The 27068-nt window shown below is 27.7% G+C and overlaps 1 protein-coding gene across 3 annotated transcripts; it reads right to left on the bottom strand.

Annotated features, from left to right (window-relative positions):
* Positions 1-1940: 1940 nt before the first annotated feature.
* LOC136075392 (uncharacterized) lies at positions 1941-14805 on the bottom strand. Of its 3 annotated transcripts, none has more exons than XM_065788419.1 (13): positions 14613-14805; positions 13010-14531; positions 12503-12667; positions 10405-12277; positions 10242-10331; positions 9843-10019; positions 9616-9712; positions 5565-5621; positions 4022-5435; positions 3876-3902; positions 3612-3638; positions 3502-3522; positions 2871-3165 (listed from the first exon to the last, which is right to left on the bottom strand). In XM_065788419.1, the coding sequence occupies exons 1-4, from the start codon at positions 14613-14615 to the stop codon at positions 10491-10493; spliced, it is 3477 nt and encodes a 1158-aa protein (XP_065644491.1). In that variant the 5' UTR covers positions 14616-14805; the 3' UTR covers positions 2871-3165; positions 3502-3522; positions 3612-3638; positions 3876-3902; positions 4022-5435; positions 5565-5621; positions 9616-9712; positions 9843-10019; positions 10242-10331; positions 10405-10490. The 3 variants fall into 3 exon arrangements, with proteins under 3 accessions (XP_065644492.1, XP_065644491.1, XP_065644490.1); XM_065788418.1 differs by having other exon boundaries at positions 5565-8827; XM_065788420.1 differs by lacking the exons at positions 9616-9712; positions 9843-10019; positions 10242-10331; ... (2 more) ...; positions 13010-14531; positions 14613-14805 and adding exons at positions 1941-2151; positions 2407-2466; positions 2736-2759; positions 3397-3423 and having other exon boundaries at positions 2871-2891; positions 3145-3165; positions 4022-4054; positions 4150-5435; positions 5565-9592.
* Between the last annotated feature and the right edge of the window lie 12263 nt (positions 14806-27068).

A 27068-nucleotide genomic window follows, 5' to 3' on the forward strand; every position in this document is an offset into this window, starting at 1 on the left:
ATATATATATAACACCCCAATCCTCGATTCAGTCTATTATTACATTTAGTCGGTCATTTATAATACATTTAAATTTTAAAGCGCATAATAATTAATATTGGTACGTGTCAAGAATAAGAAATTATAATTGTCAATTTCTATAAAAAAATTTTTATAGAAATTTATTTTCTTAAAAATAATTACATATAGAATCCTATGTTTTAAAAAGAATATATTTGATGGACAGAAAAGCAAAATTTTACTTATTTTAAGAAAACGTGATTTCAAAAATAAATGAAAAAAAAAAAGGTTGTATTTTAGCCTTTCTTTATTTTTACCTTAAGGTGGAAACTCTTCAGTTTCAAACTCCCTTATTTGAGTAGTTATCAATATTTTATAAATTTAACTTCATATAAAGTAAATAAACAAATTAGCTAAAAAAAACAAATTTTTTTGGATAAAATGGCACTTGTAGCCGTTGCCAAAAACACTAATATTTTAAATTACCCCTGCCATCGCATCTAAAAATTTACACAATTTTAACAAAATCTTTTTGCCATACTTAAAGGGTTGTTCGAAACAGATTTTTCACAATAATTTATAATATGCAAATATATTTGACCTAATTTGGGGTAAAAGATTTGACAGAATTTTGTAACGTTTTTGATTTGTTCCCTGACTCAAAAAAAATAAAACCGCAACAACCCCCGTTTGCAAAGGGAGTAATTGCAATTGAAAAAAGATGTAAAACAACATCATTCTTGCTCTGATAAAACCATCTCTTCACTGAAAACCATAAACAGCTGCTGCTGCATCATGGAAGTGATAAACAAATGTTGTGGAGAATGAACTAATATTTTTAATTATAGATTTTGTGGTGTTTTCTTATTCTTATTTTTTTCTGTAAAATGTTTAATTGTAATTGTTGACGCTCTGAGTTTTTGCTTTTCTAAGTTACCATTAATTACTTTGGATTCAATGGAGTTAAGGTTTTGAAAAATGATTTTCAGACTAAGTTTGAGCTTTAAAAGACTTTTAATCTTTTTTAATTGAATAAAGTATGTTTGTGTTTTTAAAAAACTTATATCCAAATAAAAATCTAAATTAATCGGCGACTTGGTGCTTAAAAGTACAGAATTTGTGTTATTTAAATCCACACTGGGTACGGTAAAAAGTGTGTTGTTGGTATTTTAAAAGTTTTTTTCTGATGTGAATACAGAATTATGTATAAATATATTAATTGATATTTCATTTGCTCTGAAAATTCTGAATACACCCAAACATAGAAAACAGGTTTTTAAAGTCGACGTTTTATGAAACTTCAAACCGCATTAACTGTAGGACCAATTTGAATTATGGTATCAAATTTTCGTTTTTGTTAATGAATTTAATAATTTATCCCCGAAATTTTCTATAAATTTCAAGTAGACTCTTATAAAAAAACGACTCTTAAAATCTCTTAACAAAGGTATTTTTGAATATTTACAGTAACAATTAAAAAAGTTTTTCAATTTCTTCGAAAAATTAACTTTTTAAATTCAAAATTTAGCATTGAACAAGTTAAAATGCTTTTTATTTATTTATAAATAAATTTTTTTATTTATAAATAAATAAAAAAGTATGTAAAAATGTGTCATAGTTCATTGTTTAGTCTGTGTGTAAAAATTTTTTTGGAAAAATTTAAGCAAAGATTTTATAATACGAAAATTGTGTTTTTCCGCATGGTATATCATTTTTACTTTACGTGTATGCAACTGACATGAGTCATGTAAGTTTGCCACATTTCCTATGATTTTTTAAAATTCAATCTTATATAGAATTTTTTATTCTAGAAATCCGATTTCCGTGACCGTGCAGACATTATTACATTCAACACGTTTTGTAATCCATTTTTAGGTTTCTAAACGTAAACAACCCTTACTTCCTTAAAAAGTCGATCGCCTCCCTAAAAAAAAAAAAAAAAAAAAATACAAAACAACTTTTTTATTGATGAGTATCAGAAGTAGTTATTTATTATTTTATTAATATTTTTATTTTTTTCGGGCCCTTTCATCTTCCATCGAAAGCCGGGCAGGTCCTTCGAACCATTTCTTACCCAAAATTGGAACGCCCGTCTGGTCTTGGGGCCAGGGTTTTGCCGGCGCCAAGCCATAAAATCATTCCAAGAAGAATCTAAAATAAAGAAATCTAAATCGAAGCTGACTCAATCAAAGCTGACAATACCTGTTTTTATTGGAGTATACAACTACAACTAAAACAGTATTTGAAAAAACGCCTCGAAATAGTCTATGTTCCTATTTACTTAATCAAACTTTAAGTACTTTAAAAATATCTGAGGGTTAACACATGTATAATGTACTTTAAATTCCAGTACATGTCACAACATAAAATTCGATGCTACTTTAACGCATTAACAAATAGGATTACCTTTAACAACTTCAGTACGTTTTCCTTGAGCAGAGGAGGTACAAGGTTTCACTGTTTCACCTGAATAATACAGATCAAATTAGATTAGGCTATGAACTTTTTAATCTTAAACGAGTTCTAATTATCAAAATTTGGCAAAAGTTGATCAAAATTCTATTGTACTTCTATACCTTGCACTTCTTTTCAAGTGTGATTAACTTAACAATATATATAAAATAAAGTAAGAAATGTCAATTTAGAAAAAATCTTCAAAACGTGATAAAATTTATTTCATTTTGCAAATTTTGAAAGATATATAATTTAATTCCAATGAATAACTCTGTACATACTATCTAAAAGCGAGGCTTGTTTTTCTAAAGAAAAAGGTGCAGCTACTCAATAAATATAAATCATTACTTTTAACAAAGCTTTTTTAAATACAAAAAAAGTAAATACAAAATATGCCTAATATATATAAAAATTACCTAAATCCAAGATCTTATCGTCTAAAAGTAAATGTAGTTGATTACAAGTATATTTAAAGTATTACTATAAATGACATTAAATATTATTCAAATTATAGTTAATTTATTTAATTCTTTTTAAACTTCCGCAGGGTTACCACTACAATTTTCAAAAAATTTCCATGAGTAAAGAACAAGTCCCACAGTGATTATTTCCAAAACCGCAGTGTTGTAGGTTCCCAAGGATTCATGTCATTTAAAGATTGAGTGGCAACCTTGTCATAATAATAAATACCTAAAGTATTTCTTTCTGTCACTAAATAAGGAGGAAAAAAACAAAGCATATTTATATTTTATATATATATATAATATATATATATATATACACACACACACACACCACATAAAATCATATTCATACAGGGTGAATATTAATCAAAATGTAATCAAACTTTAAAATCTATGTTCTTTTTAATTCTTATAAAAACTTAGCTCACAAACTGCATAATTTCAAGTATTTATAAACATTTAAAAAATATAAAATTACATAGTTTAATTCTTTCTTCTAGTTGCACTAAAAAAAAAAAAATTATTTAATACCCATTTTCAAAAACAACACTAAATTAATCTGAAAAATATCTTAAATTAATACCTATTTTTAGTTCTTTCTTTTCTAAAAACATATATAATTAAACAAGGACAATAAATCAAATATGTAATGGATAAAATATTGTAATAAAAATAAACATTTATCTTCATTACCATTTTCTTTTTTAATTATATCCAAATCTAAGATGTAAAAATAAAAAAATTTTTAAACAAGTAAATGCATTCTTAATGAGCATCAAAAAAAAAATTTAAAATTTTTGGTATTGGAACCTCCTAACTGTTTTGCAAGTGATAAAATAACAATGACAAAAAATATATTTATGGGTTGCACAAGACCTTTGATTATTTAAGGGATCTAATATTGAATTTATTTTAGTAAAAAAGAATATGTGCAGTATATGTAAAGAAATCTTTTACCGATATTCTTTTTTCTTGCTACAAAATCTAGAGTAGATAAAAATTAGTACAGGTAACATTATTAATAACAAATTTACCATCAGAGTAATAACAACTTTTATTTATTAATAAATCAAATATTAAAAAAAAATTAGAATTTTGAATACCACAAGAATTGTCTTCAAAATAATTTGATGCACCTTAAGGTAACCAAAATTATTAAAGGGTTAAACTTATGACAAAAAATAGGAAATGCATTAAAAAAATTCAATTTTAATAATAAACACCAACTTACAAGATTCATGAGCTTCAGTTGTCATATTTTTTACCAGCTAATATATATATATATATAAACATATAACAAAAAATATATTATATAATCAGGGGTTTTGCAAATTGTTAGGGGTTTGAGATATATATTAAATATCTCAAACCACTAACATTCTGCAAAAATTCAAACTTAAAAAAAATTGAAAGCGAATGTTTTTTTGTTAAATTTAGGGTGTAATGCAAGAAGCGAACTTGAGTCAAGTTCAACTTGAACTTTACTTTGTAACCAATAGCGGTAGATTATTTTTTTGAAGCGAAAACCCATACTCTGCCGCTATTGGTTACAATATAAAGTTCAAGTCCAACTTGACTCATGTTCGCTTCTTGCATTCCACCCTAAATGTTATTAAGTTTCTCAAGATCTACCAAAATAGATTACTTCAAATCTGAGATAGTGTGACTTTATAAGAGTATATTTTATAATGTATACTATTTAACAAATTATATCCAATATTTGGCTAACTAGAATTATTTTAAACTAATCTTAAAAGTTTGACTTATATAATGACTCATTAACTTCAACATTCGCTTACTCAAACTGACTTATCTGCCCCTTGGAGAGCCGACATATTGGGAGTTAAATATGCAATTAAAGATCTACAAAACTGCAATTACAAATATAAATTGGTAAATGAAAGAAGTTATGGAAATGAAATTACTGAAGTTTTTATCAAATTAGTTTAAACTAATTTAATAAAAATACTTTGTTGTATAATACATTATACAATTATGTGTTGCAAAAGCTCTATTATTTAAATAATATTATAATGATGTAACCAACATTATGTTTTTATATAATCTATTAAAAACAGACTACTGAAAGGTTATTAAAACATCAAAAAATATAACACATCAAAGACTAGTAAAAAATATTTAATTAAACAAAACTAGTTAGAGTAAAACTTTTTCTAAATTGTAAAAAACCAGAATCTAATATATCTTTTACTTTAATACTTCACACCAAAACTGTTAATCTCAGTAATGCACAAATGTGTTGTATAAACTTTTTCAATCGAAACTCCAAAAACAATAAGACGCACAGTACAACAAAATTTATCTTGTTCTATTACTGAAGTTGCATCAACGTTTTTTCTAATAATTCCTTTTTTTAAACTAACTTATCATCACTCTTTTTCTTAACTGAAAAATATTTTTTGAAGTAACTACTAATCCAGTGTTTGATGTAGCAATTTATTTTAATGCTTGATAAATTCACTTTCAGTTCTTCCTTGGCTAAAATGGCTTCTTTGGCTAAAAACAAAAGCAATTTCCTTATAAAATTTCTAAAGAAATTGCTGCATAAAATCTTTTATATTTATAATATCATCAATAGTTGAGTATTACTGGATCTTGAAGACAAAAATATTTAATATTAGATACCTTCAAAGTTGTAGGTACATAGTTACCAATTTGATACTTCAACTTTGGCCACATAGTCTTTCATAAAGTCAAAATGAAAAAAAAAAATTAATTTTTACATGGCTATTTCATTAGTCAATGAGTTTATTTGCATTTCATCAAAAATCAGACAAAGTAAATATTATAAATTAATTTATATCTTTTTGCGTGCTAAATTTTGGCACAGTAGTAACTGGCATTTCAAAGTTAAGCAGAAAGAAAAAATAGAAAGAATCAATCCACAATTATAATGTGAAATTAATTTATATTTTTAATTGTGAAAATTATACATGCTTAGCTAATTATAAAAAACCAAATAAATTAAAAAATTAAAAAGCAACAGTTCTCTTATTATAAACATATTTTTGTACAACATGGTTTCGAAGTGTAAGTATAAAAATTTGCTTGGTGATAAAAATTTTATTTAAAGCTGAAAGTTTGCTTAGTAATTCCCTAAGGTAAATAAATCACGTCAAAAAAATGAACCAAGATTTGCAATAGGACAACCCTCTTTTTTAGTCTTAATTTTTAAACTATGTACACTCAAAATAGTAACAAGTACTATATAAATTGTTACCAAAACTAGTACCAAAAATAGTAATATTATCTTTAAACATAGACTTACTATTTACCTTTTCAAAACAATTTTTATGCTTTAAAAAGATAATTTTTATAACTCTTTAACTACCACTACCTTTTTTAAATGAACAAAAGGGTTTTCCACAAGAGTTATACTTTCAAAATTATTTCATGCATAGTGACGCTGGAGAGGAAAACAAAAAAAATTACCAAGATGAAGACAGAAACATATTCAAATGTTTATCTGATTTTTAAATCCAGAATACTATTTTAAAAACATAATTGATTTACTTTGCTTTTATTAAATGTGACAAGTGATGCATGTACCAAAATAAGGTACTTTAGTTTATTATATGTACAATTTATTTGTTAAAAAACTAGTCACCCTTTGGTTGTAAGATGTTAGTGTCATTTAAAAAATTGTTCAGTATAAAGAAAGCGCTATCCTAAGTCTGAAAAAAATTTTATTTTTTTGCATATGCCTCATTTTGAGTTCAGGCACTTCTCCTGTTGAGAATTATGGGCATTTTTCTAACCTGATCATAATACGCTATGGAATCACTGAGAAAAGTTTAAGCTTTAAAATAATTTATAACCAAAAAACTCGACTAGACTAATAATGCAATGCAAAAAATCAATTTTACTGATTTGCAATTGTTTTTATTCAGAACATAAATCACACCTTAACTTCATTTTTTAACACATATGAGTACTTATTTACTCGAGTGTTTAACTATATCTTCAACCTATATATTTTTGCAAACATGAAAATAATATATATATATATATATATATATATATATATATATATATATATATATATATATATATATATATATATATATGTATAGAAACAATTGAAAAGATTAAATATCTAAAGTGTTACACAAATTTCTCTAATGTTTAGTTATTTTTTTGCAATTTTTTTCTGTTTAAAACGCAAATAGCTGTAGCCAAGCCATCAAAACAAAAATATTATATGCCTGGTCAAATAAACGTGTGCTATTGCACGCCTTCCTGTGAAAGCCTAAAACATATATATATTTATACATATATATATAAGGGTGTCATAAAACAACATTTTTTGAAAATGTCAGATGTAACCTCCTAAATGTGTTCTATATTATAAATTAATACTACATTGAAAAAATTTTTGAATAAAAAAAATTTACAGTACAGGTGAGCAACAGGCTGAAATTAACAGTATAGGTGAGCAACAGGCTTGTATGAAGGCTCTTAAAGATTAGAAATAGGAAGAACTTGTTCAGGGATTGGTTTTTGACACTCCTTCATCTAACACTAGGTTTAACATTGGTACCTGCACAATAATAGAGCAGAATCTTGACCGTAATCTTATATGGGTAGCATGCAGACACCATGTCTTTGAAGTCATGCTTTCCACCATTTTCATGACTGCATTTGGAAGTAGTGGAGGACCTGAAGTTGGAATTTTTAACCGTTTCCAGAAGCAATGGCCAGCAATCAACAAGGAGGTGTTCACTATAAGGAATAAAAATTTGTATATTTGTGATTTTTTTTGCAAACTCCGTGAAGAAATGGTAGTGTATTATGGTGAAGCAATTAAAGGTCAACAACACAGGGATGATTACTTAAAACACTTGAATTTGTGCCTTATTTTTCTTGGAGGATCAACTGCAATATCGAAGTCAAATGTAAAGTTTAGGGCACATGGTAGTACAGTGCTTTATTATTGTTTGTTTAACATTAAACACCCACAATCCACCACATAATAATAAGTAAATGATAATAATTAAAAAAATATTTTTTTTATTACTTTTTTAACCTTATTCCAAAATGTGACAAAACATGGCAACCCTTAAATATCATCCAATTTGATTCAAATTTTGGAAAATAATTACTAATGTCATATAGAACAAGGGCAAGCTTGAGGATAGTTTTGAACCTAAAAATTTTGCATCGCCCTAATAAATATATATAAAATCATTGAAGGTCACCATACACAATGCAAGCAAAAAATATATAAATATATAAGATAGCCCTAATGACTTATACCAATTTCACTATTGGCTATATAATACTAAATTACCAATGTCATAGAGGTATAAGCGTGTTGTGTCAAAAATAATTTAACACCATGACACAAACAGCACAATTAGGGCAATTTATACCAGTGTCACAAAAAGCAATATATTATTGTGCCAATGTATATGCTAATATCAAAAAGGTATAAACATTCATGCCAATATCAATATCATGGCATAAACTAAAAATGAAGTATAATTTTGAAAATAAACACAATTGCAAATAAGTACAATTTCTAATATGGTTTAGAATCGGAAACATTGTTACAATCATTTTAAAAATTTTTGCAATCAAAATAAGCAATGACTTAAAACTTTATCTATCTGAAAATCAGATCTTAAGATTCAAAAACCTATTATAACTTCATTCTTTTTTCTATTATGCTTTTACTATTATTGGGATGTAATATAAAATAATGCATTTTTAAAAGAAGTTGTTGCTGGAAATTTTTTAATCTTAATTTTCATTAACTTATAAGTATGATGTAACTTAACTTAATAGTATTGTGCTATTGGAGCTCTTGTTTGGAAAGTTTTTTAGAATCACACTTTGAGCAAATCCAATGACAGTCAAGATCCATTTCAGATACAGAAATACAAACCCTACAAATAAATGTTAATAATGAAATTTTTTAAAAACTTTTTAAAAATTAATGTTATTTATTAAGCCTGCTCTTTATTTGCAACCAAATATTTATACTTTAACATAAGGTCTAAGGAAAATGGGAGGATGAGGTAGCCATAAGCACTCCACCCATAAAAACAGGTAATTATGATTGTCAGTTAAAACAGTTAAAGGGTAATAAATTTTAGCCTTAAGTCTTTTTTCCTTTTAATTTAAAATAATGTAAACCAAATTTTATTTAAAGATAAAAAAACTGTAACCAAAATTTATGTTTTTGCTTTGGACAGTCTTCTCCGTTTTACGAGTGGTTTCGCGCTCTTGCTATTTTGCGCTCGCCTACACCTCAATACTTTGGTCAGCACTTTTTTAGTGCTTGCTAAATTACAAAAAAATCTTTTTTCTTCATCATTTTTTCTATGTGAAGAAGTACAAAAAAAATTATTTTTTAAAATTGCCCACACCAGACAAATAATGACTGTCCGGCCAGTGCTTTTTCGTGCGCTATCAATAAATTTTAAACGGAGAAGACTTTTTGGGGTACTTAACACACAATGGTATTTGGTCAATGGTAAAAAAAAATTTAATAATGGTTAAGGAAATACTATGAGTAACGGTAAAGTAAACTATTACTTCATAAATAACTAAATCTTAGTATGTAAAAAAAATTTACACTTTAACAATCATCATAGTGCTTTACTACAAGTAACATAAACTAAGGATAACTGTTCACTAAAATTAAACAACAAGGTTATAAAAGTTACTTTACCAATGATACCAAGTTTCACAAATTTCACATTCAATCATATTTTTATACTGAGGTATGTTACAAATGGTACAAGTCCAACTTTTCTTAATAGAAAACACTACAAAACAATTTTAGTATTACAAAGTCATTAATAATGTCCATCATCTGGAAGTCATAAATGTAATTTATAAATAAATTAAAATAAATAAGGTATGTTATTTAAGTAGTCGTACATATTTAGTACTTACATTTTTTTTTAACTTTGACAAATACTTCCGGATATATTAAACTTTGGATAATTGTAATGTCATGGTTAATTATTTCTGGAGATAGATGAGCAGTATCTATGTTCAGTTCATTTTCAGTCAACATATGATTTGTATGCGATTTTCTGTACCCAAAAAACTCCAAAATTTTTTTTTGATCTAAATTTTAATTAATCAAAGTAAAATAATAAAAATTAAATTGCAAAACAATCAAAAAGGTAAACTAATTATTGAAAAAGGTTTTCAAATAGGCTAAAGTGTATATATGCAATGGTTTAGAACTGCTAGCTTTTAGTTTTGGGAAAAGTAATGAATACAACATTTATGACACCAAATAAGCAGTATTGATTGAAATTAAACATTTAAAAAAAAGTATTTTACCTGGTGATAAAATGTTTTTTTTAATAACACAATTAGTTTGTGTTTCAAGTTTTGGCTTGTTTAATTTACTTGATGACTGTAATTGAGAGTCTTGATAAAAAAAAAAAAAAAATTAAAAACATAAAATTGAACACATCAGTAAGGCCAAAAAATATATATATACCTTTTATTTTTAAATTCCAGTTGGTAAAATCAAGAAAACTATCTATTTCATCTGCAGAAGGTTTTGCAAGTCTTATGTTTGACGTTTTACGCTTTTTTTGTTGTTGAATAAAATGGAGACTGCTTGGTTATTCGAGTGTTTGATGGAACATTACTTTTGAAATGTAATTCATTTTGCTTATTTGTTGTTAAATTTAAAAAAGTATTTTGAGCTAACGATATATTTTTGTGTAAGCTCTTCAAACCTTCTTCATCTGATACTGTACTACAGGTAACTAAATTAACTAGATTGTTTAAATTTTTAATAATGTTATTTTTTAAAATATTAATATCTGCAGGTTCACATCCTTTTATAACTTTACACTCTAATTCAATAGAATGTGTTGGCAAATGAATAGGTTCATTTTTTTTAGTTACACAAACCCTGCTAAGACGATGTATTAAATGAATGTGTTTACAGGGGATATTTTTGGTTAGAAAATCCATACAGTCGCAACTATATAAATGAGCACATACTTTACATTCTGGACATTTTGTGAAGCATTCATTTATTTCACACAACTCTTGGTGTTTTAAAACTCTGTATTGGCAAGCATTTGTTTCAGACTGTACTAGTCTTGCTCCTTTATCATCCAAAGTAAAACTTTCATTCAGTTGCAGACTTGCAATGTGCCTAGAATGCACCATTTTCAACTTAAAGCTGATCTTACCTTTAGTTAATTTTATTATTCTTTCATATACTTTGTCTCTGTTAAACTTTAACAAAGCAAACAAGCAATTATCAATTCTTTTATTATGCTTGCCTTGTAGGTAACTGTACTTGAAGACCTTGTGAAAAGATTCAACATACATATTTGTATTTATGCCAAGACCCATACGATAACAGAATGACCAATTTTGTTTATTACTGACCCAATATTTCTCAAAATACTCAGCAAATAATTGTGTTAAATCGGATGAGTGCAAGTAATTCATTAATAAATGTAAATAGTCATCAAATAGGTTTCTATCACTTAGCTGTAAAAGAAAGCGAATACGTTTATATATATCTGCTTCCATTTCAAGATTGTGTATTTTTTTATGCAATTCTTCTCTCCAAGCTTTATCAACATGCCAAGTACACCAGAACTTTAAAGGCTCACACAAATAAGCATCACAAAACGCTTCATAATATTGTGATGCCATATCACTCATTATCCAAATTGGACAAAAATTTCCAGAATGTTCTTTTAGTTTTATAAAAAATAATTTTAGAAATCTGAATGAATCACTATTTGATATGCACCATCCAACAGGTTGCCCCTCTCCAAATTCATCAATAACTAATATTGTTGTCAGCAGAAAATCATAGGCATTGGTGCCATGTGTGGAATCAATACAAACACCATTTTTGCCAAACTGTTGTAAAATTTTTTTTTGATGCTCTGTTTGCATTATAATGATAAAGTCAGCATCTTTAAATTTATTAAATGTATCTGACTCTCCCTGTAATTTATAATGTAAAACATGATTATTTTCCTTCATTTGCCACTCTTTTAGCCAAATTGCAACACTATCTTGGTCATTAGCATGAAGTTGTATAGAATTAATGTTAAATGCTTTTTCGAGATTTTTAATATCTTGGTATTGAGTTAAATGTAATCTGGATTGAACAGAACCCATTTCATCTCTAATATCATCTAGGATTCTATCTTTGGTTATACCCATTTTTAGTTTGCTGGCAATTTCTAGTCTTTGAGCATTTGATAGGGAAATATGTTGAATTTCATTGCTATGTCCATAGTGAGAATAACAAGCGTGAACCAGAATTGTTCCATCTAAGTTTTGGTAAACTTTTAGAGTGGATGTGCAATTTTTTGCAATTTTTCGAGTGCCTATTTTTAAAATATTTATTATGGTAATAAATAATCTATTATGGTAAATAGATAATTGTGACTATTAAGATTACAATTAACTGTACTTATATATTATACATAACTAACTTTTTAAATTGTTTTAAAGAAAGATAATAAAGAAAATTCTAATAATAATAAACAAAATATAAAAATATTTAAAAAATAAACAAAGTAGTCTACAGAGACTATTTCAGTGAAACATACCACTACTTTTGGTTATTCTTTTCTTTGCCATGCTTTTATAAAATCCACTTCTGTTGCATTGATAGTATGATACTTTCCTACCATTTTTATCCAACTTTTCACCAGAAGGTAAAACATATTGCGTTGAGTTATTACTTTCAATATCTGATTTCCACAAATCAAATTCTAAACATTAACAAAAAAATTAAACAACAATTATAAAAAAAAGGTAAGAAGAAAGACAGATAATAGATTGTTTATTCCTTTACAAATTTGGCAATGATTCATAATATAAAAAGCTACTATTCTGAAAGATGCATTATAAAAGAGCATGCAACAATAACTTACAATATAAACTATGAAAAATCTACTCCTGTGAGTATTGTGAAATTAGTTAACTAATTTAATTTTTTTTTTAAATCTTGAAAACAAATGAAACTCAAATTTAAAGAAGTAAACAAAAAAATAAATAAAAATCATTTTTTTTACAAAAGCACATAAAACAATTTACATCAAAAACATAACTACCTTTAAAATTAGAAAATGATAATTTTTCTTTCTGAAAAGTATAAAAATGAACCATAAATAAATGTTTTCGTAAACCATTAATTTGTCTGCATTGAAAGCCACACTCTAGACAAAAAGAATTGCCTGACTGAATATATGCTTGAGCTTCATTAATCGATTTGTGCTTATTTTTTATATGTCGCTGCATATTCTTTTTTTTGGTGAAAGTAATGTTGCAAAATGCACATTTTAGAGATGAAAAATTGTTACTTTCTATATTAACAATATTATTCTTATTTAATGATGATTCAGAAACATTTGTATATTTGAAATCTTTATAAGAAGGCACTTCATAACTGCTAGAAACTTCACCTAAAGCAGGAATAACAAAATCCAAATTTATTTCTTTACTAATAAACCATGACATTAAAACCAATCTTAAATATTTAGAATATTTTGTAGGCTCTTGTAGAAAAATGTAATTACTGTTCTCTCTTTTATCATTGCTTATTATATGTACAAAGAAATCATAATTTAAACAAGATATTGCACAAATTATTATAGTAATAACTCCACAAATATTTCCACATGTCTGCATTGGGTAGTTTCCTCTGCATAATGAACTGCATTTTTTAACGCCATATCTGTGCGTTTTTGGATCATGACAGTATGTAATGCTAACCTCTTTATTTAAGTGATACAATTTCCTGATCAATAATTTAACTTTACATAAAAAATCATCTGGAACTGACCAACCTAATGAATCTCCATAGTAAAAACTACACTCAATATTATTATAAACTGCAAATGCCCAATGGGAACCAGGATTAAAATCTGTGCCAGAGAATGTTTTCTCATTGTTTCCTCCAACATTTATAATAAATATCAATTTGCTCGGGACAGAAGTTAATCTTGACACATAATGCTCAATATTTCCTATAAAGTTAAAGTAAATTACCTTTGAATGGCTTTGAATAGAATTTAAAATACTAGATATTTGCATCATATGATCTGAGGAGAGCCATCTAGTACAGCATAACTCAGCTAAAGTATTAGGGTTCATCCCATATTCTGAAATTTCTGTACTAGCTGGCTTTCTAAAAAGCACTTCCTTGAATTTTTCAATTAAATTTTGAGGAGGGAATATACCAATTGATTTTGGTACCAACTTTGGAGAATTAAACCATGTCAGCTCTTGATCAACTGCTAATTTGATCTCTTGAACCCTATGAAGCGCTATTAGATGCTGAACACTTTCATAGAGGAATTTTCCTAAATTACATTCTATGTAATGGATTCCACTTGCAATATTATTGCGGAGAGATAATTCAGTTGACCATCTCATTAACTGATGTTTAGGTGGCAAACTCATAAGAGAAAACACATCTTCAACTTTATCAAAAGAAAACTGGCTGGTTTTGATGGAATAATCTTGAACAGTTTTTATAAATTGTTTATGTGACTCGTATGCATCTTGTCGATTATAACTATTGATCGTAAGATGATTAAGCTTCATTTTGTTTAGAGATAAGCTACCAGATACCTTAAACATAAAATTTGTTATTTAGAAATAATAAAAAAAAGTTTAAAATAGTTATATTATAAAAAGATGTAGCTGACTCACCATCGTTATTGCAAATTAGAAACTGGAAACTGTAAGCGTGCTCTTTAGTATATATATTTCTATAGTTCTATAGTTTGTTGGCTTTAGGAAGAGCGGAAGGAAAAAAGTGATTCTTACGCCAACACATACGTCACTTTTAATTACTTTTGACTTTCGTCCAACATTTCCGTGTTGGACGAAAGTAAAAACCATTAATTTAATTACAAATTAATCGTTTTTTAAAAAAACCACAAAAACGCAAATTTAATTGACCAGAATGTTTTTAAAAACATTCTGAATGTTTTTATAACATTTTGAATGTTTTTAACAATATAAACAAAGTTTTTATTTTTATTTTTTTTAATAAAATGTTTTTATTTTTATTTTTTTTAATAAAATGTTTTTATTTTTATTTTTTTTCTGTAAATCATGCGCGGAGTGTTGCTACATCGACTATCTTATAGCCTGACTCGCAAGGGAGTGCTGCTACATCGACTGACAAATAGCCTGACTCGCAAGGGAGTGCTGCTACATCGACTGACAAATAGCCTGACTCGCAAGGGAGTGCTGCTACATCGACTGACAAATAGCCTGACCCGCAAGGGAGTGCTGCTACATCGACTGAGGGTTTGGTTGGGGCAGGCAGTCTATCATTATTAAAAAAAAAAAATTCCGGTCTTGCATTTTAATTTTTACTTTTTGTCAACAAAATATCGAAAAAACTTTCGGACAACATCTAAGGGTTGTATATATATATATATGTATATCTATACATGGTCATAAAAACATATACTTTTTTATGATCCGGCAAACGAGTAAATTGTTATTCGAGCTTTGCGGAACAAGGTTTCTTATCCAATCAAATTAGGGAGACTTTCCTGTATTTAACGTTTAGTAAGGGATAACATGCCCTATGATTAAATATCAAGGAAAAAGGAACAGGTTGCCCGATTTTACAGCAATGTCCGAAAGTATGCAGAAACAAGTAGAATATAAGATAAAAAGGAGGATAATGGACAACATAGATAAAGCAGAATCATCTAAGCATCTAATATCTAGATCATCTAAATCGCAAAACTATGGATGTAGTAGTCACGATGAAAATCTTTTCGGAGATCCTGATGGTTACCGTGAATCATGTAAAAGAGTAGATGAATTTTTCACAAGCAAACATCAACCTAGTAGTCACGATGAAAATCTTTTCGGCGATCCTCCTGGTTTCCATTAATCATGTAAAAAAGTAGATGAATTTTTCACAAGCAAACATCAACCTAGTAGTCACGATGAAAATCTTTTCGGCGATCCTCCTGGTTACCATGAATCATGTAAAAAAGTAGATGAATTTTTCACAAGCAAACATCAACCTAGTAGTCACGATGAAAATCTTTTCGGAGATCCTGATGGTTACAGTGAATCATGTAAAAGAGTAGATGAATACTTTAATGGTGGTTATTCTTTTTCGAGCGGAAAAGATGATTATGGTTGGTGATCATTAAAAAAATCATTTTCTTCACCATCTTAGAAATTTAAACACATAAATGGGTTTAATTGAAAAACAAAAAAAATTAAATTTTACAATTCTTTTTAAATGTATTTTTAATTGTATATAGTGTCTATAATGATATCACAATGGCAGGATAATTCACCTGTTTTTGTATAATAGTATTCTTCATTACATTTTAAGCATGTGATGTTGTTTTTAAATAGATTATATGAATTTTTATTTAACACAGTTTGTAAATATTCTGGATAACAAGAACAAACATTAAATGTTTGTGTGTATAAATCGATAATTTATACACTATATATATGTATACATAGATATATATATAAATATATAGATATATATATGTATATATATATATATATATATATATATATATATATATATATATATATATATATATATGTATATATATATATATATGTATATATATATATATATATAGCATGTATATATATACATGTATATATATATACATACATATATATATATATATACATGTATATATATACATGTATAGCATTAACATTTTTGATAAATTCAGAACTCTAACAATAAAAACAAAATTATTTACGTTGGAATCTACATAACTTCAAAAATTGTATGTTTTTTTAAAATTTGATTGTAATCAAGAAAAAAAATATTTATATTTTTTTTTAAATCATTGTAGAAGTAACTCTATTAAATGAAATGAGCTATTTTAAAATTATTTTAGATTTCAAAATTGCCCATATATATTTTCAACAGGGTTAAGGTCTGGACTTTGTGGCGGCCATTTAAGGATGTTAGCTTTACTTTTTTTTGAGGAACTGTTGTGTCGCTTTGCATGTGTGTTTAGGGTCGTTGTCATGGTGAAAAAAAAATTTGCGATCAATTCTTAAACGGATTGACATAAATTTTTTGAAAGCCATTCAACATACAACTTCCTTGTCATTATACATTCAACATTCACCTGTCGTCCCACACTATTTGAATCAAAACATCCCCGAGCCATAGGCGAACCACCTCCATGCTAGACTGTTTTTTTAAGATTTCTATCTAAGAGTGCATCACAAAGTCTGCGCCAAACTCTTTGTTGTTTTTTAAGCCAAGTATTTGACATTTATTCTTATCAGTCCATAACACTAAGTTCCAAAATGCCTCACACTTGTTAATATGCAGTTTTGCAAATGCTAAAAGTTTTTCTTTGCTTATACGACTAATGAGGGGTTTACTTTTCTGGAGAAGGTTTATTTAAACCACCTAAATTATTAAACCACTTAAATTAAGTCTTCTCTGTACAGTTCGATAGGAAACATTTAATTTAAGATTTTCAACAATCTGCCTTTAGGTTATTGTTGAATTTTTTTTTTTTATCAGTGCAATTAGGATATTCGTTATTGTTGAAGTCTTAATGGGGCGACCAAGTCTTTCCTGATTTTCAGCAGAACCAGTTGTTTCATACTTTATACACATCTTCCTAACACCACTTACTGATATTTGATATTTTTCATCTCATTGCTTGTAGGTTAGGCCCTTTTTTCGATCAAAAGTGACCCGAGATCTGATGTCCAATGAGTAACTTTGATGAGAAACCATTATTATTATTTTAACTTTTTCTAAAAATAAATTCCAAAAAATATAGTTTAAAATGCTTATTGTTAATAACTTTAACAAAATATTTTCGATGTTAATACTTTTAAGTAAATAGTTATTGACAAAGCATTATATTTCATAATACAAATGTAGATGTTTCTTGTTTTTGTCACATTTATTTTAGACAGAAAAACTCTAAGTTAGCAAAGTTCATTTAATAGAGTTACTTTTGCATTGAGTTAAAAAGAGTTATAAATGTTTTTTTTTTTCTCTCTGGAATCAAATTTTAAAAAACTTAAAACTTTTGCAGTTATATAGATTCTGACGTAATTAATATTGTATATATATATATATATATATATATATATATATATATATATATATATATATATATATATACACACAATTATAAAATGTTGTATATATATAAAGTATCGGACAAAACGAGTGCAACCAAATAATGCTAATTTAGTTTCTTTATATAAAAGTGCTGCATTTTTTCAATTTAGAGAAATAACTATGTAACTGTTTAGAGACAAAGTTCTTCAAATTTTATTCATCACAAAGTTCATGATTTGTACACGAAAATTAATAAATTAATCAAAAGTATTTAAAAAAGTTGATTTCCTTCTGGACAAAACAAGTGCAACTCGACAAAATGTTGACCAAGCTGTATTTCGCTATCAATATTTCGTGGCGAATCCTTTGTTGTCGATCACAGCCTTGCATCTTCGAGGCATAGATTTGATCAGGTGATCAATGAAACTTTGTGGAATCGCTGCCCAGCCCTTTTGGATTTGTTCAAACAGTTGATCCTTATTGTGAACATCTTCACGATTAACTCTGCGGTTGATGATCTCCCACAGGTTCTCGATAGGGTTGAGATCCGGAGATTGAGGCGGCCAATCCATCACCGATAGGTGGTTGTCTTGAAACCACTGCTTGACTACTTTTGCCGTGTGTTTCGGATCGTTGTCTTGCTGAAAAACCCATTTTATTGGCATATTCCATTCAGCATGAGGTAACATAACATCTTTCAGGATATTTTTATACATGAAACGATCCATTATTCCATCGTTTCGATGTATTGGACCTAGACCGTTAGCAGAAAAATACCCCCAGACTATTACATTGCCTCCACCATGCTTCACGGTCTTATGGCAGTAACGTAAATCGAGGTGTTTTCCGGCCGGTTGACGTACACGGCAAATGCCATCGCTCCCAATGATGTTTAACTTCGATTCATCACTGAACAGGACAGTTTGCCATTTCTGCACATTCCAGTCAATATGAGATGTAGCAAACAGGAGTGTTTTCTTCTAGTTTTATAGTGAAATCAGCGGTTTCTTTGCAGGGCGTCGGGAAAACAATCCGGCTTCAACAGCACGTCGTCTGATTGTTCGGTCCAATACAGGCAGCTCTAATTGCTGTTGTAACTCGACTGATGATATCCAGGGATCCTTCTTGACGGATCTGACAATCAAAGAAACCTCTCTAGAAGTGGTGGAACGCGGTCTTCCACCTTTGTTATCTGCTGCCAAGTTCCCCGTAGAACGATATTTGGAACATAGTCTTGATACGGTCCATTTTTTCAAAACGCTTTGATAAAACTCACTTCGATAAACTGTCTTGATAATACTGACTGATTGATTTCCATATACTGACTGAATTACATGTCGATTTACATGTCTCTTATATAGTAAAATGAACCTGTGTGAACCTGTTCTGGAAGATTCTAGATGCTTCTTTTCGATGCTTCTGAAAGCTTCTGGATGCATCTGGATGCTTCTGGATGCTACTGGATGCTTCCAGAAGCTTCTTCTGGAAACTTCTGGAAGCTTTTGCATGCTTCTGGAAACTTCTGGATACTTCCTTTAATTATTAAAAAACTTCGGTGACGTTGACATGGACCAGACTTAAGAAAATGAAACAAACCAAAAAAGTTGCACTTGTTTTGTCCGCTGCAAAATGGCACTTGTCAACGAAATTCTGCCTGTGTGCTGTCACCTGTCAGCTGATTGCTCATGTCATGGCATGCTATGACTCCAGACTCCTGAACTGTTTGCTGTGGTAGTATAGTTTTGTTTCGTTTTTAAGACATGTAAAATTAGGGACACTTTTTAGCATTGTTCGATGTTGGTTGCAAATGTTTTGTCCAATACTGTATATATATACAAAGTTATATAATTTTGTATATATATATATATATATATATATATATATATAAATAGATATATATTTTTTTATATATATATATATATATATATATATATATATATACACAAAATTATATAATTTTGTATATATATATATATATATATATATACAAAATTGTTTTTGTATATAAATATATATATATATATACATATATATATATATATATTTATATATATATATATATTTTTTTTTATAGATTATTCACCTCCCCAAGGCCCGAGGGCCTTGGGGAGGCGACTAATCACCACTACCGCATATATATGGGGAGGCGACTAATACACCACTACCGCATATATATATATATATATATATATATATATATATATATATACAAAATTATATATTTTTGTATATATATATATATATATAAATATATACAAAAATATTTTTGTATATAAATATATATATATATATATATATATATATATACAAATTTATATAATTTTGTGTATATATATATATATATATATATATATATATAAATATATATATATATATATATACAAATTTATATAATTTTGTGTATATATATATATATATGTACAGTAAACTCCTGGTTATTCGAACCTCCAAGGGGTATAGGAATTTATTTCGAATAACCCGAAACTCGAATTACTGAATATGCTCTTTAAAATGACCTACTTTAAGTTTCTTTCAAATTTTAATAATAGTAAAAAGTAAAAAAGAAAAAGACCCTTGGAATTCGGTGCTACTTCAGTTTTATCCTTGTAAAATAATAAATATTTTACAATTCATTGAAAATATAGTCCATTTTTTATTTTTTTTTGTTCCTTAAATGTGTTTTTTTATCTTCAAGGGAAGCAAAAATTGTTTCGAATAACCGAAATTTTGAACAACTGCATTTCTGCATAACAGCATTTGCATGAGTTTGTTAAAGAAAGTTCACAGGAAATAAAAATTGCTTTGAATAAGCAGAAAATTTTAATAAGTGCCATTTCGAATAACCTGGAGTTTACTGTATAATAAATAAATAAATATGTCTATATATATATATATATATATATATATATATATATATATATATATATATATATATATATATATATATATATATATATATATATATATATATATATATGCATATATATATATATAATTTGTCTATATATATATATATATTTATATATATATATATACATATATATATATATATATATATATATATATATATATATATATATATATAATTTATATATATATGTATATATATAATTTATACACATATATAATTTATATATATATATATATATATGTAATTTATTTATCTATATATTTTATATATAATAATATTAATCCATTTATTTAATTTCTTTATTTTTGAAAAAATATTATGAAAATCGTGGTTATTTTGAGTAGTGAAATTTTGTAAAAGTATAAGTACTATATTTTACAGATGTTGATAGAAAAATCAGACTTTTTATGTTATTAATATTAGATTTTTTAAGGCAATTATTTAATTTCACTTTTATTATCTCGTAAGCTTTTTGACATTTGTTTTGATTTTATTATACGCGCAAAAGCCTCTATTTTAAAATCAGCCAACCAGATTGCACATATCTCTGCCTATTCTGAGTCTGTATAGGGTTTCAAAATATGCAAACGGATATAATTGTAAAAAATAATGACTTTAAAACGTCGTTTAGCGAAAGAGTTCGTTTCGCAAGTGCGACTTCCGTAAGCGCTACTTTCGTATGTAGCAAAATAGTTTTATTTCGTAATTCAACTTGCGAAAGGGTACATTTCGTAAGTAGCATTTGCGAAATGAACATCGACAGATTTTTTTGTTTCGTAAAATTCGGTAAGAAAAAAAAATTCCTGATTTTCAATATCCTTCCGAAAGAATTTTATTTTTCCGGAATTGTACAAAATCTTCCGGTAAACAACTCTAGCTCTGACAAAATTATTTTTTTTTTCAAAAAATTATTTAACTAGTCAATAAATCATATAAAACAAAACTTTGATGTTAAATGAGAATCCTTCAATTGAAACTAATTATTTAAATGTCAGTGAGGTTTCTAGCTTTCTTAGTTCTTCATCATCATCTTTTTCGCTGTTAAACCTAAATATCCGGAGTATGAATAAAAGTTTTGAAAACTTGAAAATAATGTTAAAAAATTTACACTACAAATTTAGTGTAATATGCCTAACAGAAACCTGGTTTCAAAATGGAGATGATTCAAACTCAAATTTTCATTTATCGGGTTATAAATCAACTCATAAAGCAAGGAAAAAGTACATTGGTGGAGGTGTGTATTTTTGTTATACTTTCATTTATTTTTAAAAAGATAGAAAACCTTAGCATAAATAATGCAGATTGCGAGTCGTTAACTATTGAAATAATCAATCAAATAGCTAAAAATACTTTCATTACTGCTCTATAAAGACCACCCAATGACAAAAACTTTCAAAAACATCTGGAGCACATATTACCTGACACAAGTAAAAACATTTACTCAAAAGGTGACTTTAACATAAAACTTTTAAATACAAATTGCGATTTCAACATCAGGCGCTTTGTAAATACACTTCTTCAGCACAGTTGTTATACCGCTAATAAACAAACCGACGCGTGTAACTCCTTTAACTTCTTCAATCATTGACAATATTATAACTGATAACTACATGATTTGTAAAATCGAAAGTGGTATCATAAAATCCGATATAAGTGACCATTTTCCAAATTTAATTTAATAACCAATCACTTAACCATTGAAGATAATAATTCCTTTACCACCTACGTCGAAACTAATCATAAACACTGTTTTTCCAAAGCGTTTACAAACAAAAATGAACGCAGATGTTTTTGACAGAGACGAAATTGCTGATATGTTTAATGAACTCTTTATAAACGTTAGTAAAAATTTAGCCATTAAAATAATTCAGGGAAGCAAAACGTTTAAGTTTTTTTAAAAGAAAACACACCCAGTTATGAATGAGTTTGAAATATCCTCGAATGAACTTTGAACAGCCTTAAATTTACTAAAAACCAACAAAAGTCCAGGCATCGACGAAATCAATGCAATTGTTTTGAAATCAGTATTCGATATTATCGAGTTGCCTCTTCTAACAATATTCAATTTATCCTTAAAACTGGTGTTTTTCCTGATTCGATACAGTCGACCACGAGATCCTCCTACACAAGCTAGAGATAAATGGAGTAACAAACAACAATCTAAAATGGTTTAGATGTTACTTAAATAACAGGAAAAAAGGAGTGCCGTACAACTCAGCATGTACACGGTTACAAACAATTAGTTGTGGTGTACCCCAAGGCTCTCGGACCTCTACTATTTTTACTCTTTGTGAACTCTACTTAACTTCAAACATTCTAAACTTTACTCTTTTTGCTGATGAAACGAATATTTTCTTTACTCACTTAAATATAAAAACAATATTTTCTACAGTTAATCACGAGCTGCAAAACTTAATGAGTGGTTCAAAGCTAATAAACTTTACTTAAACATCCTCAAAACCAAATATGTTTTATTTCACAAACCATCTAACTCTGTTAATTTACCACTTCAATTTACCCAGCTTACGATAAACAACATTAATATAGAAAAAAACCATTCAATCAAAATCCTGGGAATAATTTTTCATGAAAATCTTAGTTGGAAGAATCATATTTTGCACATCTAAAACAAAATCTCCAAATCAATCGGCATCATGCATAAAATAAAACTTGCTTGAAAAATATATATTATTAGTTCAATCACAGTTATATCAACTATTGCAATATCGTTTGGGCAAGCCCATACTCTTCAGTACTAAAAAAATATACGTTAAACAAAAGCAAAAGTGTCGAATAGTATGCAATGCTAACAGATATACCCACGCCAAACCATTATTCAGGAAAATTGGAGCACTAAATATTTATAAACTGAACCTCCTCCAAAATCAATCATTTATGTTTCAATCGCAAAACAACTTGCTACCAAAATACTTTGAAAATCAATTATTCACCATTGATAACAAATACCCAACGCAGTACTCTTTTCAAAACTTTAAAAGTCCAAAAACTTTACTTAAAATAACTGACTTCTTTATCTTATCTCGAGGACCGCGGCTATGGAATTCAATCCTTAAGAAGGAAATAAAAAACATGAAATCATTAAATCTCTTTAAAGCAGCAGTCAAACAGCACCTATTTAACTTAAGTTACATCAACATACTCTCCTATTTCAAAAGATCAAATTAATAATAGCTAAAACGAATTTATCCCTTTTGGATGACCACAAACGATGATTATATCACAATACAAACAGTTTTTTTTTCTTTTCTATACTCATCTATTAGATCGTTACGTACAAGGATTTTTTTTTTTTTTTTTTTTTTTTTACGTGCAAGCCTAAAGTTTTTGGTTTATTTCTATTTATGAATTTGTAATGTCACGTGAAACTTATTGCAAAATTGCAAACGAAAGGGCTTGATGATAAGACTGATGATATGATATTATGGGTTGATGATAAGGCTGATGATATGATATTATGGGCTTGATGATAAGACTGATGATATGATATTATGGTCTTGATGATAAGACTGATGATATGATATTTTGGGCTTGATGATAAGACTGCAGTCTTCTACTTGCTCCTGTCATTATTTTAATTTTCATCTTATTTATAAATGTTTACATATAAATTAGGGTTGTTCGCCGTAAACAAAAACTTACGAAAATTTCGCATTTTTATCTTCCGTATTTCAAGTTGCTATTGCGGAAGTTGTTCTTTCGCAAATTCACCTTCCGTAATGCGTTATGCGAAAAAAATAAATAATAATTATTCCGTAATAGCTCTTTACGAAAAGAAACTTGCGAAACAAATCATTTCGAAAGAATACTTGCAAAACAGCTCCTTACGAAGGAGCGTTTCGGAATGTGCGCTTACGGAATAAACTCGAACGCATTCATTAAACTGTTATACAAAAAAAATGTATATACACAATATATATACACACACTAAAAAAAAAGGTAGAAATTTCTACCTTAGGGTAGGATATGTGATATACCCTTAGTAAAGTATAATTTTCTACCTTTTAGGGTAGAAAATTATATTAAAAACAATTATTTGTCATACAATTTTCTAACTTAAAGGTATAATTTTCTACCTTATAAGGTAAAAAATTATACCTTACTAAGGGTATATCACATATCCTACCTTAACTAAAAATTTCTACCTTTGTTTTTTAGTGTGTATATATATATATATATATATATATATATATATATATATATATATATATATATATATATATATATATATATATATATATATATATATATATATATATATATGTATATATGTATATATATATATACAGTGACCTTGAAAGATTAAGAAAGTTAGGACGAAGGTGGGGGAGGGGGGGACGAAGGTGGGGGATATATATATATATATATATATATATATATATATATATATATATATATATATATATATATATATATATATATATATATATAGTGACCTAAAAAGGTTAAGAAAGTTACGCAGCTAAAATTTAAATAGAAAAAACTGAAACTTTAAGTTAGTTTCGAGGGAAAGGACAACGCTTTCTCCGCAACCTGTCCCTATACCAGTGTTTACATGCATTAATATTTATCAAGTACCGACTTTGGTTCACTTCCGACACTCGGTTGTTTATTGTTTTTAGCTTTGCAGAAATGGAGGTTTACTATTTATATTCTCATGTATATAAACTTAGTAAAATATTTGGTTCCACTACATTTTGTATTAATTTATCACTAATTTTCAGACTAGCTACAGGTCTAAAACTTTCAGCGCTTGTATATTCCTGGTGAGCTTCTATGTTTAAATTGTTTCCCGGGGCGAAGACTCGGGAAAGGGTTGTATTTTACGTACCCGCTTTTTTGCTGCAAAATCTTGCAAATAAATTTTTACTGCTCTCCAAAATAACCAGAGCTTTAAAACTTTCAGCGGTTGTGTAGTTCCAATAACGTTGGGATGTTGAAAATTGCGGGGGAGGGGAGGATCAAATTTAAAGTGTACGTACTTTATGGAGTAGTTATTTTTTAGGATTGATTAGATGACCTATATCTTTTTTTGATTTCAACAACAGCATTGTTTCCCAATCACGCAATTTTATTCGTATAAAACCGTCTCTTTTTTTCCATTACCTAACTGACTCAGGGACTAATTAACTGCTTTCTCACAATTTCGGGTAAGTAATGAATATAAAGAAAGGATCAGGAGAAAAACTGCTTTTGAGTTAAACTAACGACAAGTTTACAGGAAAAATTAGTTCGATAATGACCTTTTTTTTTTGACCGATTTACTATTTGAGGCAAACCTACATGATCCCAAACAAATGACTTACATGCTCTAAATTTTCTTTATTCCCCAAAATGGGAAAGTTTATGTTGTTCAAGTTATGTTCACTATTTAACTCTTGTTCATTGAAAGATATTTTTAGTATATTTTATGAAAGTCTAGGTTTAATTATAAAAATTTACTAACTGAAACTTATCAATATCATTATATTTATAACAATTAGTATTTTAGTTACCTAGTTAATTATACGTATTTGATTCATAAAACGTAATTAAATATTTTTACTATGCCGCGTTTCGTAAGTGTTTTTCCGTTATGAAGTTGTTTCGCAAGTTTCAGTGCGAAAGAGTTTCGTTTCGAAAGAAATTTGGTTTTTTATCATTATTTCAAAAAATAAAACCTTAAAATGTTCATATGTTGCAATACTGAAAATAAAACTTTATTATAAACATTTTGGTATATAAAAATTTTAATTTTTACAATTATATCCGTTTGGCCAACAAAATTTTTTTATAGACTTCAGAACGTCGTTCAGCGAAAAAGCTCGTTCCGCAAGTGCGACTTCTGTAAGCGCTACTTTTGTATGTAGCAAAATAGTTTTATTTCAAGATTCAACTTGCAAAAGGCGATATTTCGTAAGTAGCATTTGCGAAATGAACATCGACGGGTTTTTTTGTTTCGTAAAATTCAGTAAGAAAAAAAAAAAAATTCCTGATTCTCAATATCCTTCCGAAAGAATTGTATTTTTCCGGAATTGTACGAAATATTCCGGTTAACAACTCCAATATAAATACAGTGGGTGCTCATATAATTAGAAACACTGTCTTTTTTTTGAAAATTATGTGTTAAAGGTTATTTATTATAGAAATA

Source organism: Hydra vulgaris, chromosome 01 (genome assembly GCF_038396675.1).
Source record: "Hydra vulgaris chromosome 01, alternate assembly HydraT2T_AEP".
Taxonomy (NCBI): Eukaryota; Metazoa; Cnidaria; class Hydrozoa; order Anthoathecata; family Hydridae; genus Hydra; species Hydra vulgaris.